This window comes from Salmo salar, chromosome 03 (assembly GCF_965601325.2).
Source record: "Salmo salar chromosome 03, fSalSal1, whole genome shotgun sequence".
In the NCBI taxonomy this organism is placed as follows: Eukaryota; Metazoa; Chordata; class Actinopteri; order Salmoniformes; family Salmonidae; genus Salmo; species Salmo salar.
Window position 1 is genome coordinate 62,572,243 of NC_138293.1, and position 16,934 is coordinate 62,589,176.

The window sequence follows — 16,934 nt, forward strand, 5'->3', positions numbered from 1 at the left end:
TTCACCACCTGCCATCTCTCCAAAACGCCACAAAAAAAGTGTCTTGCAACCCAAAATATTACGTTTTTAGCACTTTCTTTGAGCTTGGGGTACACCTCGAAAATAAAATAAAAACGCAATACAAACATTGACAAAAGGGACATTTGAAGGGTGAAGGGGGGAACAAGAGGCCTACTTTATTTACATGGCTGTTTGATAAAGACTCCATAGTCAAGACTGTTGAGGGCTTCATGAGAGCAAGTCCAGGATGGTGATGCCTTCCTCTTAAAAGTGCACCGAGATCTTAAAAATAAGATCAAAACCTCTACCATCCATAATGTCATAGCAATTGTATGATAAGCTCTTTTTTATATTAGCTGCATAATTTACACAGGGCAGTGGAACTCAGGCCTGAATAGTTAAATACTGCTAGGGTCATAGCCCATAGACAACCTATACATTATACTAGGGTATACTTTTAAACAGCATGGGCAAAATAAGATGTTAACTCATTTGACAGTTTGCCTAGACACGTTCTAGATAACCCCAATCATAGACTGTATGCATTATGTGTGCTGTGAGTGAGATGGTACTTACTGTACTAGTTGACTGAGTGGTTGCTCAAGTTCAGCATTCTAGGGTACACAGCCAGTTAAATATATAGATGTCTACACAGTATCTTATAAAATGGCAAGCACAACCAAATTCATTTCCTGAGTTTGTGCCAAAAGGATGTTGTTCGTTGGTGCCCTTTTTCAGTCTTTTCCATAATAGAGGAGCATCCTCATCTGGTAGTGGCTCTGAGACAGCCAATTTACAATAAATATACATTTAAAAAAAAAATAAGAAAACAGTCAAACTATCAACACAAATAAACACTTTACATTCCAGTAAAATGTACAATGTAGCAACCGGTGAATGGCAACATCAAACATAAAACCTGTGGTGAGGAAGCTGACCACAAGATGGCAACAGGCCTGGCATAGTACACCAGCACAGCCATCTTCTGACTGTACTTAAGCAGTAGTTTATGGATTTAACTCTATTTACCCCAGGCTGTTATGGAAAATAATTAACTGTTCATATAACATGATGAAATGGAGACTTCTTTCATTAAGCAATCATCCACAGCTGCTAAGTCATCTTTTGGTTGTTGGGTATAAAGTAGGCTGCCCACACAACATGCAAGTTGTTCAGTTTCCCATGGAATTTTTCACCATTAAATACTGGGCAAGATATGCATGCTTTGAATACTGCTTGGACAGTAGGTCAAATGTAGGAGGTTTGTAGGTCCCCAGGTTCATCTCAGATTTCCCCATCTTGAAGTCACATCTTGGCCTGAGCCTTCAGAAGGCCAGATATCTGCACAGTCCCGTTTAATAGTTCCATTATGATTCATACTTTTTTGGGCCAACATTCTTTTTATACAAATTTGAATTTCAATGTTTTTATTGTTTGACAAAATTAAACCAAATATCAAAATAGTATTAGTCTTCAATGGATCCTTGCGTCATTCGTTTGTTGCATGATGTGATTTGACAGCATTATTCGTTCAGGTAATGACAGAGTCCAACTGAGGAACAGCCAGACAAATTAAAAATGAGGGTGGAGTTGGGGGGGTGAATCCATTTGAATAGAGTCCATGATTGAGCTACTGTATAAGTACTAGGATCCTCCAATTAACCAAACTGGAAGAAAAAATTTCCTGGTCCGGATGCTACAACACAAAACAAAAGTGTAAATTATTCAACAGAATCTGAAATAGGCCGAATTGTGAATTTATTATTTGTTAAATCATAAAAACAGTACTGTTGTTTCCTACAGCTGTTTGTATACATACATTGATTCGCTTCGAAACTATAGCCCTGGCCACCTCCACCACCAAAGAATGCCTTGAAAATGTTGTTGGCATCAAAATCTGCTGGGGACAGAAACACATTATGAGGATCAACATCACAGCTGAGGGAAGCAGCCAGTACAATCTCACAAAACTAACCATGTAAAATTAATGTGGTAAACAAATGTTTACAGCTCTGAAATACAAATGGCTGAACCCAGTTGGTGTTTAAATCAAGTAATTTAGTCCCTATTAAAGCTGAAATACCTAAAGGGGGGGGGAGAGCGCCACTTTTCACCCCAGCGCCTTTGTTATTGTTTTTGTTAACGAAACAGAGCAGAGGAGCAGCCAGCATCGTAGTAAAAAAAATGGCATTCTATTCTAAGGTGTGAAATGATGCCTGGGGTAATTTCACAAACAGACACAGCAGTTTCAGCCCCTTCCCCCCTGCTGATCTCCAGCCCTCACCTCCCATGTTGCCCGTGTCGTCCTCCAGATCGTGACCACTGTCGTAGCGGGATTTCTTCTTAGGGTCAGACAACACAGTGAACGCCTCGCCCACCTCCTTAAACTTCTTCTCCTCTTCCTTCTGAATCTCAGCACTGGCCGAGCTGTGACGGTCTGAGAGAGAGACAAACCAGGGCCGTCAATCAGGGGAAATGAGAGAAGGTAATAAGTTCAATGTTTTATTTCCCCTTTGCATTGAAATATGTCTGACACATTGCTTTTTTATATTAGTAAAATAGACTGGATAGTTGAACTGAGAAATGGGCTCTCTTAGCTACCTGGATGGTGCATGAGGGCCCGTTTACGGTAAGCCTTCTTGATCTCGTCCTCTGTGGCATCCTTGTCCACTCCTAGCACCTTGTAGTAATCTTTTCGCTTGCTCTTCTTCAGCTCCAACTGTGCATTCTTCAGGAGGTGCTTGTGTTCTAAGGAAAGGAGTTAAGAGTGAGACGACAAAGATAGTATTAATAACCAAGAGCAGTTAGAGCACCGTAACAGCAGGAGGAGCTATACAGTAATTCCACCCCTCAGAGACATTGTGTCATAACAGGGTGTGGGGGGGAAACAGGAGTGTGAAGCAACAGGACCCAGACAGAGAGGTAGCGTGGTGGCTGGGATGGAGAGAGGGGTGGTTGAGTCACACCAATGAGACAGACATACCTTTTGTTTTCTCTGTCTGGTAGACCTTCTCATAATCCCTCACAGCCTCATCGTACTCCTCCTTGTCCATGTAACTGAACACAGATATAGAAACAAGCTTGAGGGATCATAACCATATCAAATGAATATCCATATTCTTGCATGCACTCTAATAATAAGCACTACGGACATATTGCTAGGAAACTAAGGTAGATTGACGTACCACTGTGCTCTCCGTAAATAGGCCTTGATGTAGGTCTCATCCAGCTTAACTGCCTTTGTGCAGTCTTCAATGGCCTGGTCAATTTTTTTCAGCTTTGAAAAAAAAATTACAAAAAATGTACTGAAATAAGAGAGTAAGAGGACTGGGAAATGTGCAAAGAAGCGTGCGGCAGAAGAAAAGATGCTGGCCTAGTTCTAGATAAAGAAAATGAGGCAAAGTGCAGAGCACCGCTAAAAATACACACAGTAAGAGGGGCCTCACTGTATGAGAGGTGTGTGAGGGTTTGTGGCACGTATGTGTGAGTGTGTGCCCACGTGTGAGCGACAGAGTGAGTATGCAGGTGCCCATGCAGAAGGCCACCTCACAGCCAGTACTGTAGCGCTACAATGGTCCATATGAGTGACTTCCTGGAGGATTTACAATCTAACAAGCTACACATGCTGCCAGGAAACATTTTGAGCAGAGTTATACAGGTATAAGGCCCTTTAAAATCTGTTTTGCAAAGAATTCGGATGGAATCACGGAATTCAGATATTAAAACAGAATTCAACAACTCAATGTATTTTACTTAGTAGGAAATCAACTAAATTATTGAACTTATTATAAAATGCATTAAATTTGTCCAAGATTATTACAAGACATGCATCAGTGATTCATATTTTCCTGTAACTTTCTGAAGAGGCAATGGCTCAGGAATGCCCCTGTGTGTGCGCGCCTACAACTTTGTGTAGCCATTAGTGATGATGCTAATGTCATGACAACCATCTTCTGGTATATGGAAAGGCTTTCCCAAAAACATACAATTAAAATATTAAAAACACACAAAGTAGCCTATGCCTGCCTACCTGACAGAATGATATCATGGATTATCAATCCAGCGGCCATTTGTTTTACAAACTCTGCAATCACATGAGCGCTACAGAAACATTGTGACCAAAGAGGTCCCTAGCTTGTCCACAGTTGAATTAAAGGGTAAGTATACCCAAAAATCAAAATTTCATAGATTTTTCACAGACCTCAAAAGTGGTCTCCTGATGTGGTTTAAGCATGGTTGTGGACAATAATAAATACATTAGGATGTTATATAAAAAGTGTGATTTAGAGAGCGAAAACCTGAAGAACAAAAACAAACCCTGGAAAAACAAAACTGAATTTGGGAAAACGCTAAACGGAATCAGGCAACAACAAAAAATGCACACATTTTATAGGGACCTAAATGTATCAAATATCAGCTGCCTGGCTGAAAAGGCAAAACAACCACGGTGTAATATAAAACAGCAATACCTCCTTTGCAAGCGAACGGAGAGCCTTTCAATGAAGACTAAAATAATAATAATAATAATAATAATAATAATAATAGGCCGAAGTGAACTGGGGACCAAAATTGCAGAAACACCATGGCTGCATAAGACAAGACAACACGGTATGGCATAAGACAAGACAACATGGTATGGCAGATGAGGGGTTCTCCTCCTGGTGCTGTGTGTTTGAGCCTCACCTTAGATCCCACGGTGCCCCTGTTACAGAAAAGCTTAGCATTGGTTTTGATGTTGTTGGGGTCTATAGTCAGGGCCTCAGAGTACAGCTCGTAGGCCGCATCATAGTTCCCATCCTTGAAGGCCTTGTTCCCATCCTCCTTCTTGGCTTTGAGTGCTTTGGCATTCTGTGTGGAAAAGAGAGAGCACTTAGCAACCTCTGCAAACTTAATGTGTCAGCAAGCCAGTAGTGGAGAAATAATTGGTTATAGTGTTCTGTGGCTACCTCTTACAAAAGGTAAGGATGAGGCAATTTGTCCACATTAGCATAATTATTAGGCAGGTTAGTTGAGCCTAATTGCAGGGCTAGAGTCCTGGTGGCTGGTGGATGGAGGACTCACTCTGCAGGCCAGGCGAGCCTTCTCATGGTCAGGGGCCATGCGCAGGGCCTGGACAAAGAACTGGACGGCCTTGTCAATACAGTCCTCATAGTACAGACAGAGACCACGGACGTACAGGGCATCGCCATTAGTAGCATCCATCCGCAGGATATCACTGAGAGGACGACAAAGAAACAAGTCTTACATGACAACACACATTTCCAATGGTGTGTATCAGCTAGGGAAATTGCCTTTATTTAATGGTTTTCCAGGTTCCAACAATGTCTTGTTTACCTGGCTACCGACTGGGCCTCTGGGTAACGTCCCAGCATGGCCAGACACTCTGCTTTCAGCACCTTGAACCGATGGCAGGCGGAGGCCGACTCCAAGGCACGGTCCATACAGAACACAACCTGCACAGTCCAGCGAGAGAAACACTGTCCTATCAAATCTAGCACCAATCTGCCCATTCCCCCAAATAAAGTTAACAATTTGCTTGATAAAAGACAACATGCAGCCAAGAGCCTACCATCCTGAAGTCATGCTTTTCAAATCCTATTTCAGCCATCTTTTCATACTCCAGGACGGAATCTGCATTCTTTACCTGAAAATAGATCCAAACTTGAACAAGAATTCAAACTTACGCTTTTATATAAGGAATCCTCTACGCTGCCTGATGTTTTCCTCAATCTAAGCAAAACTCACGGAATATCTCACAATTAACAAAGGATTTCAATTACTGTAGAGCAATTAGCCCTTTACAATGCATTGCTGTTATGACCTAGTCTGCCAGACAGACTGTCTGACCCACCTCCTGCTGTGCCTGGCTGTTGTCAGGCTCCAGTTCTAGAACCCTGTGGAAACAGCGCCTGGCTGCCATGGCGTTGCCCAGGGACAAGTGGCACTTCCCCTCCCGTAGATGACCCTGTGGGAAAGTTGACTCACAGTTAACAGGCAGGAACACTGACACAGGCAGGGAGGAGACCCACCCACAAACCATGACTCAGATCTTTCCATTACCTTAACCGTTGTACTCATCCAACTGCCAAATGTATTATGAGATGAGACAAACTGGAAAGTCTGACTAACTTGTCTGCCTAGGAGCTAGCTGGGTATTCAAGGCTTGCTACGCCTGGTGGTGGACCCTACCTTCATGAAAGTGTCGTCAAGCCGCACTGCCTGCTGGGAGTCCTCCAGCGCCTCTCTGTGCCGGCTCAGCATCATCAGCGTGGCCGCCCGGTTTCCATAGTAACTGGCATTCTTAGGACACATGTCTGTCGAGAACACATAGACATTTTTTTTTTAATCACTCACCGTCATTAACAAGAATAGATGTTCCCCCTCTCTATAAAGAGGATATTCTTTGCAGTTGATATCCCTGAGAATTCTTACCTATGGCCTTGGTGTAGTAGTTGAATGCTTCAGAGTAATCCTTCTTGATGTAGTAGGCATTACCTTGCTCCTTGAAGCTCTCCGCTTCCCTGGATGACACAGAGAAATAAAAGACAGAAAGAACTTGAGAATGAGGCCATTTGTTGACATTACCCAAGAGAGTTCTGAGTAAAACTGCATAATGACAGGATGTAGGGATGGGCATGACTAATCGAGGACTCAAACTGATGTCAAAACTCCATCTTTAACCAGAGATCACATTTTTTTCCAAATACTGTAGAACTATTTGGTCAATTTTATCTTGAAGACAACATTCATTTGCTTTGACTCTAGTGTTCCATTTGTACACATGCATTTGCGGGACACAACAAAAAAGAAACCAAGCCAAGCATCACACAGTTCTGCTGCCTAAATTCCCTTTCCCCTCCGGGTCTAACTCAATTGCATTCGGACCGCTCCCTCTACACACACACACGTTTTGAAATAATTGCATAATTTTCCACTTAGGATACTTTGTGGTTGTAACAAGTTACTACAGCCACAGTCAAAACTGGCTATATTGTAAAAATTCATAAATAAAAATGAGCTATTTGGTCTTAATTTAAGGTTAGGCATAGCGTGAACAGTATGGCCTTTTCCCCTTTATTCTCACTTTTGGTTATTTGAAAATTAAATGAACTCCAAAATATTGCTATTTTAAAAACAATCCTTAGGTTGTTCGTAATTTCAGTTTAATCCACCAGAAAAGACAGAACAAATACAGTTATATATATATATATTCAAAACAATGTTTAAAATGTATATAAATAATATCATAAATAGGAGTGGTGGAGTTGTCTCACATGCAGCTAGCAAAAATAATGAAATGTCCGCTCATCCTAAAATTACTACCAACTAATTGCAGCCTTACCGCAAAAATGGGAGAGGCAAGTAGAAGGGGGAAAGTAAGATACTTGTCTTTTGGCCCAAGATTGCAAAATAAAAGATTTGATGTATCGATTCCATGGCACATGGTGTATGAAATGATACACAAAAAGATGTTGGATTCATAACTTAGAATTGTTTTATTAAAATGTATTGCAACATACACATATATATATTTCACGTCAGATTTCACGTCAACAAGACAGAGTCATTAGATAATTTGTTTTGGTACTGTCCACACGTAGATTGTTTTTGGTCACAGGTCCAGGAATGGCTGAAGAATTTCAACATTTACCCGGAGGTAACTCTGCAAATAGCACTACCGGGTGACTTAAGTCAGTCAATTGATCAATAATACTTTTAGCAATTTTTGTAAAAAAATTTTTTTAACTTACAATCTGTAGAAACTGAGAATAGAAAGGTTCAGAACTTCTGGGAAACATCACTGCTGAAAAATATATGGCAAATAAACAATGGATGGTCTTCAGAGATAGAGTTGAGGGTAGCTGAAGGAAGTGATTAAAAACAAACAAAAGATAACGGTTGTAAAATACAACATCTCCGTAAAATGTATATAGTATGTGTAAGCTGGAAGTAGAAGCCTAACGCTTTAAACACACCGACAGTGTCAGATGCTAAATAGTACGCAGCATCATCTGGATATGTGTGCAACAAAAGTTCAACATTCACCTTCTGCTACCATTTCTGTCAAACTGTCTATGCATACAGTTTGACGCATACATTTACGTCATTTAGAAGACGCTCTTAACCAGAGCGACTTACAAATTGGTGCATTCACCTTATGATATCCAGTGGAACAACCACTTTACATGGTACATCTATATATTTTTTGGGGGGGAGGGTTAGAAGGATTACTTAATCCTATCCCAGGTATTCCTTAAAGAGGTGGGGTTTCAGGTGTCTCCGGAAGGTGGTGATTGATTCCGCTGTCCTGGTGTCGTGAGGGAGCTTGTTCCACGTTAGATAAATCCAAGGTATGCACCACACCTAACGCAGTGCAACGCAGCAAGGCAAACGCAGCTTTTCATTGGAAATGAATGTAATTCTGGTGTACCAAAATTCAACGACGCAGTCGGTGTGTTGTTATCCATTAGTTTACTCCAATTAGGGGAGGGGTGGTATGGTTAGGAGAAAATAAAAGTAAAACATATTTTAAAAAGATATACTTACAAAAATATATGGGGGATTGGAAATGATGCAGACAATTACATGGTAGTTACAATCTATGCCATATTAAAGCTGATCGACTCCCTAAAAATACTGTGATTAAGGGTTAGGTTTAAAATCTGATTTTGCAGAGCAAAATTGTGGAAACTGGCAGGGTTTGACTTTGTGGCTGTGGTAACTAATGTTAGTGATGACCCTACTTTGCAATTAGAAGTGGATAGACAGGTTCCACACTGAAAATATGCCAAAACATTTGTTTGATTAAGACAGAGCATATTTTTTTTATCAGAATCATTACACCTAGGCCTACTCACCAAACAGATGCCCTGGCCATAATTCATCCACATGCAGTGTTCAATGTAGAATTGTTCATCCATTTAGAAAATTCCAAGGAACAGGCACAATAAACTAAAAGTACACATACTTTGGTTTCTAACCATGAATAATTTTCTCAACTAGCCAAAAATGAGCCCGGTTTCAAATTGTCACAGAATAACAGTTCCAGACGCGAGATGCAAATCACTTCGCATTATTCTGTTATATTACATCATGTTTTGTTTTTTTTACTATAAAATAGGTGTCTTGACTGTGATATGGGCTTGGGAAATAATAGCGTATTGTCTTCTAAATTAAACACAACAAGGCTATGCCATTGCACAGCCATAGGCTTCTACCTTTTGATAGATAGGGTTCCATGATATAATATAACCAGTTGGTATTATAGATTCAATAAATAAATCATAAATGCCACTTTATTTTATTGACTGAATAGTAAATGATCAAATTTAGCAGTTAGGATTAGCGTACTCAAAAACATAATAATGTGAGTACTCGGTCAAAAAAGGTCAAATGCCCATCCCTAACAGGTCGTACTGTATCATCCACAGAGACAAAATAGACCAAGTAAATGTGAAAAGGGACTTAGAGGAAAACCTCGAGGTGCATTGGCAAGTAATCAATGACTTCATCCTAGCCCGTATCGCAGACTGCAAGGAGGTAGGATGTTACATGATACTGCATATTATACGTAACTGCTGACAAGCAAAACACAGACAAGGGACAATACTAGGATGAAAGATCTTCTTTAAATCATTATTCACTCTGGTTGTAGACCAGGGCTAATCTAGGTCTATGATAGACTATCAGATTGCTTCCTGAACACTACTACACTGCGTGCACAATTATTAGGCAAGTGAGTATTCTGATCTTATCATTGCTTCTATTCACATTTTCGAACTCCAAACCATATAAACTTGAATGCTTATTGGATTTAATCATTTTCAGGTGATATGTATTTGTGTAATGAGGGAGGGTGTGGCAAAAGTGAATAACACCTTATATCAAGGTGTGCATAATTATTAGGCAGCCTCATTACCTCAGGTAAAAATGGGCCAAAAAAGAAATGTAACTGACACTGAAAAGCCAAAAATGTTTAATGCCTTTCAGACGGATGCGACACTCTTAATAGCTAAACTATTGAAGTGTGACCACCGGACATTCAAACGTTTTGTTGCGAATAGTCAACTGGGGCGCAAAAAACGCATGGGGAAGAAAAGGCGCAAATTAACTGAAAAAGACTTGAGAAGAATTAAACCTCAAACTACCAGGAACCCATTATCGTCCAGTGCCACCGTATCCAGAACTGCAACCTACCTGGAGTGTTCAGAAGTACAAGGTGTCAAGTGCTCAGAGACATGGCCAAGGTCAAGAAGACTGAAACAAGACCACCACTGAATAAGATTCACAAGTTGAAGTGTCAAGATTGGGCAAAGAAATACCTGAAGACAGATTTTTCAAAGGTTTTATGGACAGATGAAATGAAAGTGACTCTTGATGGACCAAATGGATGGGCCCGTGGCTGGATCAGTAATGGACACAGGGCACCACTTTGAGTCAGGTGCCAGCAAGGTGAAGGAGGGGTACTGGTATGGGCTGCTATCATTGAGGATGAGGTAGTTGGACCTTTTCGGGTTGAAGATGGACTGAAACTCAACTCCCAAACCTACTGCCAGTTTCTGGAAGATTCTTTCATCAAACAGTGGTACAGGAAGAAGTCCTCAGCATTCTAGAAGGCCATGATCTTTATGCAGGACAATGCTCCATCACATGCATCCAAGTACTCCACTGCTTGGCTAGCCAGCAAGGGCCTCAAAGATGCCCGAATAATGACCTGGCCCCCTTCCTCACCTGACTTAAATCCTATTGAGAACTTGTGGGCCCTTCTCAAACATGAGATTTACAGTGATGGAAGACAATACACCTTTTAGAACAGCATTTGGGAGGCTGTGGTTGCTGCTTCAGCGAAAATTGATCGTGAACAGATCAAGAAACTGACAGACTCCATGGATGGAAGGCTCATGCCAGTTATTGAAAATAAGGGTGGCTATATTGGTCACTGAATATTTTTGAAAGGCCAAAAATTGTATATAATTGTCATTTTGTGTTACACTTACTCGAAAAATTGAGAATAAACGAGTTGAGAAATTATTTTTGTAATTTAGTTGCCTAATAATTGTGCACACTAATAGTTGCCCAATTGTGCACTTATATTTCCCTGAGAAAAACAAAACTCACTTTTCCTTTGTTAAACATTCAGGTTTGAGGTTCAATAACATTTTGGATTGACTGAGAGCATTGTGTTTGTTCAACAATAAAATTAATCCAGAGGAATACAATTTGCCTAATAATTGTGCACGCAGTGTATTCTACTGTTTCCAAACATGTATGCTGGAAGAGTTAACCTTGGTGTGCAGGTGGGAGAGGGGGTAAGGAGCTGCGCAAAATCATCTAAACATAGAAAGAGCCATACCAGCAGGCAGTGAGGGGTCTCAGCCAATGGAATTAGAGGTAGTGGCCACAGCTCAAACAGAGCAGCTATCTGAGCTCAGTGGGAAATACAGAGGCAGATCACAAGGGAGCACATGGCAAGACAAGCCAGGGAGAGGGCAACTGCCATTTCCTTGGAATCTTTATTTATTTAACTAGGCAGTTAAGAACAAATTCTTATTTGCAAGAGTGACAGATTTTTACCCTGTCAGCTCAGGGATTCGAACCAGCGAATTTTAGGTTACTGGCCCAACACTAACCACTAGGCTACCTGCCGCCCCAACATCTTCACCATGCTTCAGTTCAGATCACAATTAGAGCAAGAAAGCTGACAATGAATCGAAACTGAAAATAAAGGCAATTTTCCAAGACAATGCCTTTCCCTTGTAATGTTCTTGAGGAAACAGGACAGTTACCCCTATATCACCTGATCATAACACATTGGTTGGTTGTTGAACTTGTGGCCCCCACTGTTGCCAAGAGGAAAGTTGAGACATAATTACTAGTGGTGGGAATATATTAGCTAGGCCCAGCGTCATTAATATATGGATCTGGCTAGGCCTAGTTGACAACCTCGGATAACATCACAGTAAAACAAAAATTGATCACCCTTCAGGCATACCAAGAAGACCATGTCAGTCAATAGTAAGTTACCCCACGCAAAGCCTAATTTATAGCTGTCACGTTCAGGTCATCAAAACCTGAGAATGTTCTGGAAGAACGTCACACAGCGAGGACAATCAGTGGGCAGAGTGGGGCAATATTTTGGGGACTTTTCTGGGTCGTGCGTGGGTACATAGCAATACTAACAGTTATGTTAGCTAGCTAAGTAACTAATTAGCTTAACACATTTGGTTAAAAAAATATATAGAACAAAAACATTAACCATAGGCTTTGCGACCGTCATAGCTAACGGCTACTTAGCTAACGTTAGTTAGCCAACTAGCTAGTACAATAGCAAGCTAACGTTAGCTAGCCATAACAACACACGACGATGCAAACTTTGTCAAAAACTGTGACTAACTTTGTTGGTTAGGTAACATTAACACAACAGATAAAGTCAACTTTATCTTTGTTGGTAGGGATTTTTCAAAAAAAGAAATGGCTAACCGGTTAGCAAGGCCTAATTCCCGTGTGACACAAAGCAAAGGCCAACCAATACTAGCCAGACCAAGATTATAATAACATGACAATGGCACGAGAACACTCAAATCTAATGTGTAACATTTGTTGTACATTTTCCGCAACGTACCTCTCCAATTCCTCGTCGCTGAGTATTTCCATTTCAGGATCCATGGTCACATCGCAGTCATCAACCGTCGCCATTTTGCTGGGACTGAGAGAGAGAGAGAGAGAGAGGGGGGGGGGGGGGGGGGGGGGGGGGGGGGGGGGGGGGGGTTGATTGACAACTAGACAAGACGATCACTGAAAGTTAGTCCTGTATTTCCCAAAACCTTTTTGGTCATTCAGCATCTACTAAGCTAACATATTTAATTGTTTTAAGATGGTCATACCAAGGATCATTTAGATATTGATTTTGAATTTTAGGACCAATTTAGGTATAAAAAATATCAATTGATAACACCTCGAATTTGGCCTTACTGCTATTAGCCCATAGAAACACATTGGATAACAGATTTATACATGGAAAAACATAGGCCAAAATTAAGTTTGTTTTTAATTGTCTACCCTTAAGATATAAGAAAGATCAGGCAACTTTTTATAAAAAAAATGACACACATATTTAACCACTTTTTTTAGGCACTAAACTACTTCCATATATACTGACATTAATTGTTTTAACTGGTACCGGGCAACCTTCAGACGAGTGTTGTGAGGCTTACGTCCTAAATCAAAACAACAGAAACGTATGAGTTCGTGAGAGACTCACCTTTCTCATAACAGTGTGTAGCCCAAACTCTTCGGAAGCTAGACAGAAATTGGCAGATCGGCCGTAAAGTCTCACTTTAAAAGGGGTTTTCCCCCAATAGTTTTTGTCCCACCAGGAGTTGGCATTGGCAAGAAAGCAGAAACAGACCCCCAGCCAGGGTAAAACAATGCATGACAGGCTATTTTGTCAGTAAAAATAGAGTAACATTGAACTAGCTCGCTCTATTAAAATAGAAAATGTTAACGTCTTCCATCCTCTGCGGCTGTGGCTCAAACAAGTCTTTACCACCATCGTACGCTAGAGGTCTCAGTTACTAAAAGTAGTGAGGAAGACGTTACGTAAGCATTGTAAACAGGAAGTATTTTGGGGTAGTGGTGTCTGGAATTTACGGGAGCGCTGTATTTACATTTTAAAGGTAAAAAGATTGCAAGGAAATTAAATGTTGCATTGAGTTGTTATCTGGACGAACATAACAACGGACAATATCAGTTAAATAGAATAGTTAGCTAACTAAATGCATGCTAAACGTTAGCATGTAGCTAGCTAACAAACGTTAGCTAGCTAGCTACGGTATCATGTTCTGCTACGTGAGGGAAAGCGTCCTACCTCTATGACTTGTAAGAAAAACGTGTGTGTGTGTGTGTGTGTGTGTGTGTGTGTGTGTGTGTGTGTGTGTGTGTGTGTGTGTGTGTGTGTGTGTGTGTGTGTGTGTGTGTGTGTGTGTGTGTGTTTTGCTAGCTGCAGAGACATCTGTCATCTGACTTGTTATTCAATTACAGAGTTGCCAAGAGACGGATCATCATCATGGGCAAGAGTTGTAAAGTGGTGGTGTGTGGTCTGGCTGCCGTTGGCAAGACTGCTGTCCTGGAGCAACTGCTGTATGCCAATCATATTGCGGGTAAGTAATTAATTTGTAAGACCTAGCTAGATCAAGGACAACGTTGATGTTTTGTCTACACAGATCCGCTGGTCCCATTTGATATCCCAAAGTGCTCTCCTCATTTTCCCCCCTAGGCTCAGAGCCCATGGAGACCCTGGAGGATATCTATATTGGCTCCATAGAAACGGACCGTGGCACTCGAGAGCAAGTGCGCTTCTACGACACCCGGGGTCTTCGTGATGGTCTGGAGTTCCCTCGCCACTACTTCTCCTTTGCAGACGGTTTTGTCCTGGTCTACAGTATCGACAGTAAGGAGTCCTTCAAACGCATGGAGGCCCTCAAGAAAGACATTGACCGCTACCGTGATAAGAAAGAGGTAAGGACTTTCATCAATTTCAATGGTAGTTGTGAAGCACAGTGTCGTGTAGGCTAGTTAAATAACAGCGCAGACTTCAGGACAAAACGGATCCTGCTGATGAACGGCCGTCCTGATGAACGGCAGACTGCAGACCGTCAGCCACCTTTATTTTTTGTTAATTTCCTGATGGTTCTACGTGTTGAATCACCACCGCACGTCAACAGCCAGCAGGTTATGTACTACGCGTGGCGACATTCGTTATGGTGTGTCTTGTCCTAAAGTTCTTATCTACACACCACACTCCACTTGCTGATATCCAGGTGATGTGAGGCTGTGCTAAATGGATGAGATGATCTGTCCACAGGTGAACATAGTGGTGCTGGGCAACAAGCTGGACATGCAGGAGCAGAGGAGAGTGGACTCGGAAGTGGCCCAGCACTGGGCCAAGACAGAAAAGGTGCGTCTGTGGGAGGTGTCTGTGGCAGACCGGAAGACCCTCATCGAACCTTTTGTCCACCTGGCCAGCAAGATGACCCAGCCCCAGAGCAAATCATCCTTCCCCCTCAGCCGCAATAAGAACAAGGGGAGTGGCTATGTCGATAGCTGAGGGAGAAGGGGGAGGGAGGGAAGAATGAGAAAGGGAGGGAAGGAGAGGAGAAACGCAATAGACAGGCTAAAAATCAATCACAAATACAGGCAATTTTATGTCTGCACGAATGTACACCGACTGAATCAGAAACCAATGGTTTCATGGATATTTCGACTGATATTTAGACTCATATTTGACCATTTAGACTGATCTTTGACGACAAGGAAATGTTGACATCAAATGGAAAATCAAGAGGGTTGTTTGTATCATGGAGGATACATAAGGGACTATATTACTGTTAGTTAATCAGGAGATTTGTTACACTACTGGCATGCCATCTACTCAGATGAAATATGGCAACTATTTTAGCATGGATGATCTGAATTTTATTTTAAGTTAGAGTACATGAAACAAATCCATATTTTGAAGAATTATAAAAACATTCCTCTATTCTTTTAGCGATGTCAGAAATGTTACTGCCTTTTGAGATCGCTTTGAATTTTAAAATTACATTATTGTCTAAAGATTTGAATTGTGGCTGACAGACTAGCAGTCTTATGTGATGTCTCTTGGTGAACAGGGTGTTTGAAGAGCTTCCTGCCTGCTGGACAGGCCCTGAAGAGCTCTTGACCACAGCCTAAGCATGCTGAATTATCTGTACCTCATCAGAAACTCCTTACTGTCCTTGAAAACCATGGGGTATCCTTGATCTTTGTTACTGAGCTATGTTGGTCAGACGAAATGCAAAAGTATTTCATTTTCAAATTATTTAACTGACTGAAGCCATTTAATGCCATGTCAGGGTCCATAGTTATTGTGCAACATTTCATGTGTGTGTCACTGAACAAGAAAGATGCCTTGGCCTAGTTTGGAGTAGTTTTTTGCTTTGTGACTATTCACAGATCGTTATATTTGTGTTATATTTTGACATTGTTCATCTCTGTCTTTATGTCTGTATTATTGAAGTGCATATTATTTTCATGATAAATATTGGGGCATTTATACTCTGATGCAATATAAAGCACAGTATGTATCTTTTAAAATGTTCTGGAGACTGGATAATCGTTTGCATGTTGTGTAAACAAATTAAAAGATTCCCTCTGCATCTAAGTTGAGTCTGTGTATATCTTTGGTTAGCATGATTTATGAAGTAATTAAACATAATACAAACATTTGAATGTCTTTTAAAATATTCCTACATTGCTGATTGTGGTGCCATCGCCACAGATCATCCCTGTGAGCTAGGATAAATATCTACTGGGATATCTAAACTTTGCTCAAATCCCTCCAAACTCTGCCTCCGTGTCAGAAATTTGGAGAAGGAGAGAGGAGTCAGAGTAGTGTCACAGAATAACTCATCATTTTCAAAGGGCAACATTTTAAAACGGCTTGGATGACCAATGATTCAACTTCTTTTCTCTCACTGCTGTGTAGCAGCTCCCTGGGGGACGGGCAGGTAGCCTAGTGGTTAGAGAGGTGAGCCAGCAACTGAAGGGTTGCCAGTTCAAATCCTGGGACCGACAGGGAAAAATCGGGCGGGAAATGAGCTGGCTACTAGAGGGTTTCTGGTATCAAATCCTAGATTCCTTCTGTTGTGCCCATAAGCAAAACCCTTAACCCCCCCACATCAACAGCTCCCTGGTTGCTCAGTGTGGCAGCCCCCCACACCTCTCCAACAACCCTGTATGTGTGTCTTTTGGAGGGGTTGGGTTAAAAGCGGAAGTCAAATATCGGTTGGACCTTGTGTGCAATTGGCCTTTTGTTCTTTAGTGGTAATTGTTGTGAGTACATCTGTACAAATCCATTATAAAGGCTTCATCTCTGTCTTTGATGTAAGATACTTCAG

At 41.3% G+C, this 16,934-nt stretch overlaps 2 protein-coding genes across 6 annotated transcripts; one reads left to right on the forward strand and one right to left on the reverse strand.

Annotated features, from left to right (window-relative positions):
* Positions 1–142: 142 nt before the first annotated feature.
* Positions 143–13,280, reverse strand: dnjc7 (DnaJ homolog subfamily C member 7). Of its 3 annotated transcripts, none has more exons than XM_045714247.2 (15): positions 13,262–13,280; positions 12,623–12,706; positions 6,433–6,521; positions 6,190–6,314; positions 5,852–5,965; positions 5,570–5,644; positions 5,335–5,453; positions 5,062–5,215; positions 4,684–4,848; positions 3,186–3,277; positions 2,984–3,057; positions 2,602–2,748; positions 2,285–2,437; positions 1,820–1,897; positions 143–1,696 (listed from the first exon to the last, which is right to left on the reverse strand). In XM_045714247.2, exons 2-15 carry the CDS (start codon positions 12,694–12,696, stop codon positions 1,659–1,661), a joined length of 1,497 nt encoding a protein of 498 aa, XP_045570203.2. In that variant the 5' UTR covers positions 12,697–12,706; positions 13,262–13,280; the 3' UTR covers positions 143–1,658.
* A 305-nt stretch (positions 13,281–13,585) lies between these two features.
* Positions 13,586–16,196, forward strand: kbrs2 (NF-kappa-B inhibitor-interacting Ras-like protein 2). Of its 3 annotated transcripts, NM_001140669.1 has the most exon segments (5): positions 13,606–13,676; positions 14,041–14,159; positions 14,276–14,519; positions 14,935–15,082; positions 15,669–16,196. In NM_001140669.1, coding segments are annotated over 4 exon segments (495 nt in total). In that variant the 5' UTR covers positions 13,606–13,676; positions 14,041–14,065; the 3' UTR covers positions 15,678–16,196.
* The last annotated feature ends 738 nt before the right edge of the window (positions 16,197–16,934 follow it).

Bases quoted from the DNA above. Each gene is read 5' to 3' on its own strand.
- dnjc7 (XM_045714246.2), bottom strand. From the start codon at position 12,696: ATGGCGACGGTTGATGACTGCGATGTGACCATGGATCCTGAAATGGAA. The intron at 6,315-6,432 runs GTAAGAATTCTC...TGTTCTCGACAG, and splicing joins CTACTACACCAAGGCCATAG to ACATGTGTCCTAAGAATGCC. The intron at 3,278-4,683 runs GTGAGGCTCAAA...TTTTTTTCAAAG, and splicing joins GGGGCACCGTGGGATCTAAG to CTGAAAAAAATTGACCAGGC.
- kbrs2 (XM_014192794.3), top strand. From the start codon at position 14,066: ATGGGCAAGAGTTGTAAAGTGGTGGTGTGTGGTCTGGCTGCCGTTGGC. The intron at 14,160-14,275 runs GTAAGTAATTAA...TTTCCCCCCTAG, and splicing joins GTATGCCAATCATATTGCGG to GCTCAGAGCCCATGGAGACC. The intron at 14,518-14,863 runs GTAAGGACTTTC...ATCTGTCCACAG, and splicing joins GCTACCGTGATAAGAAAGAG to GTGAACATAGTGGTGCTGGG.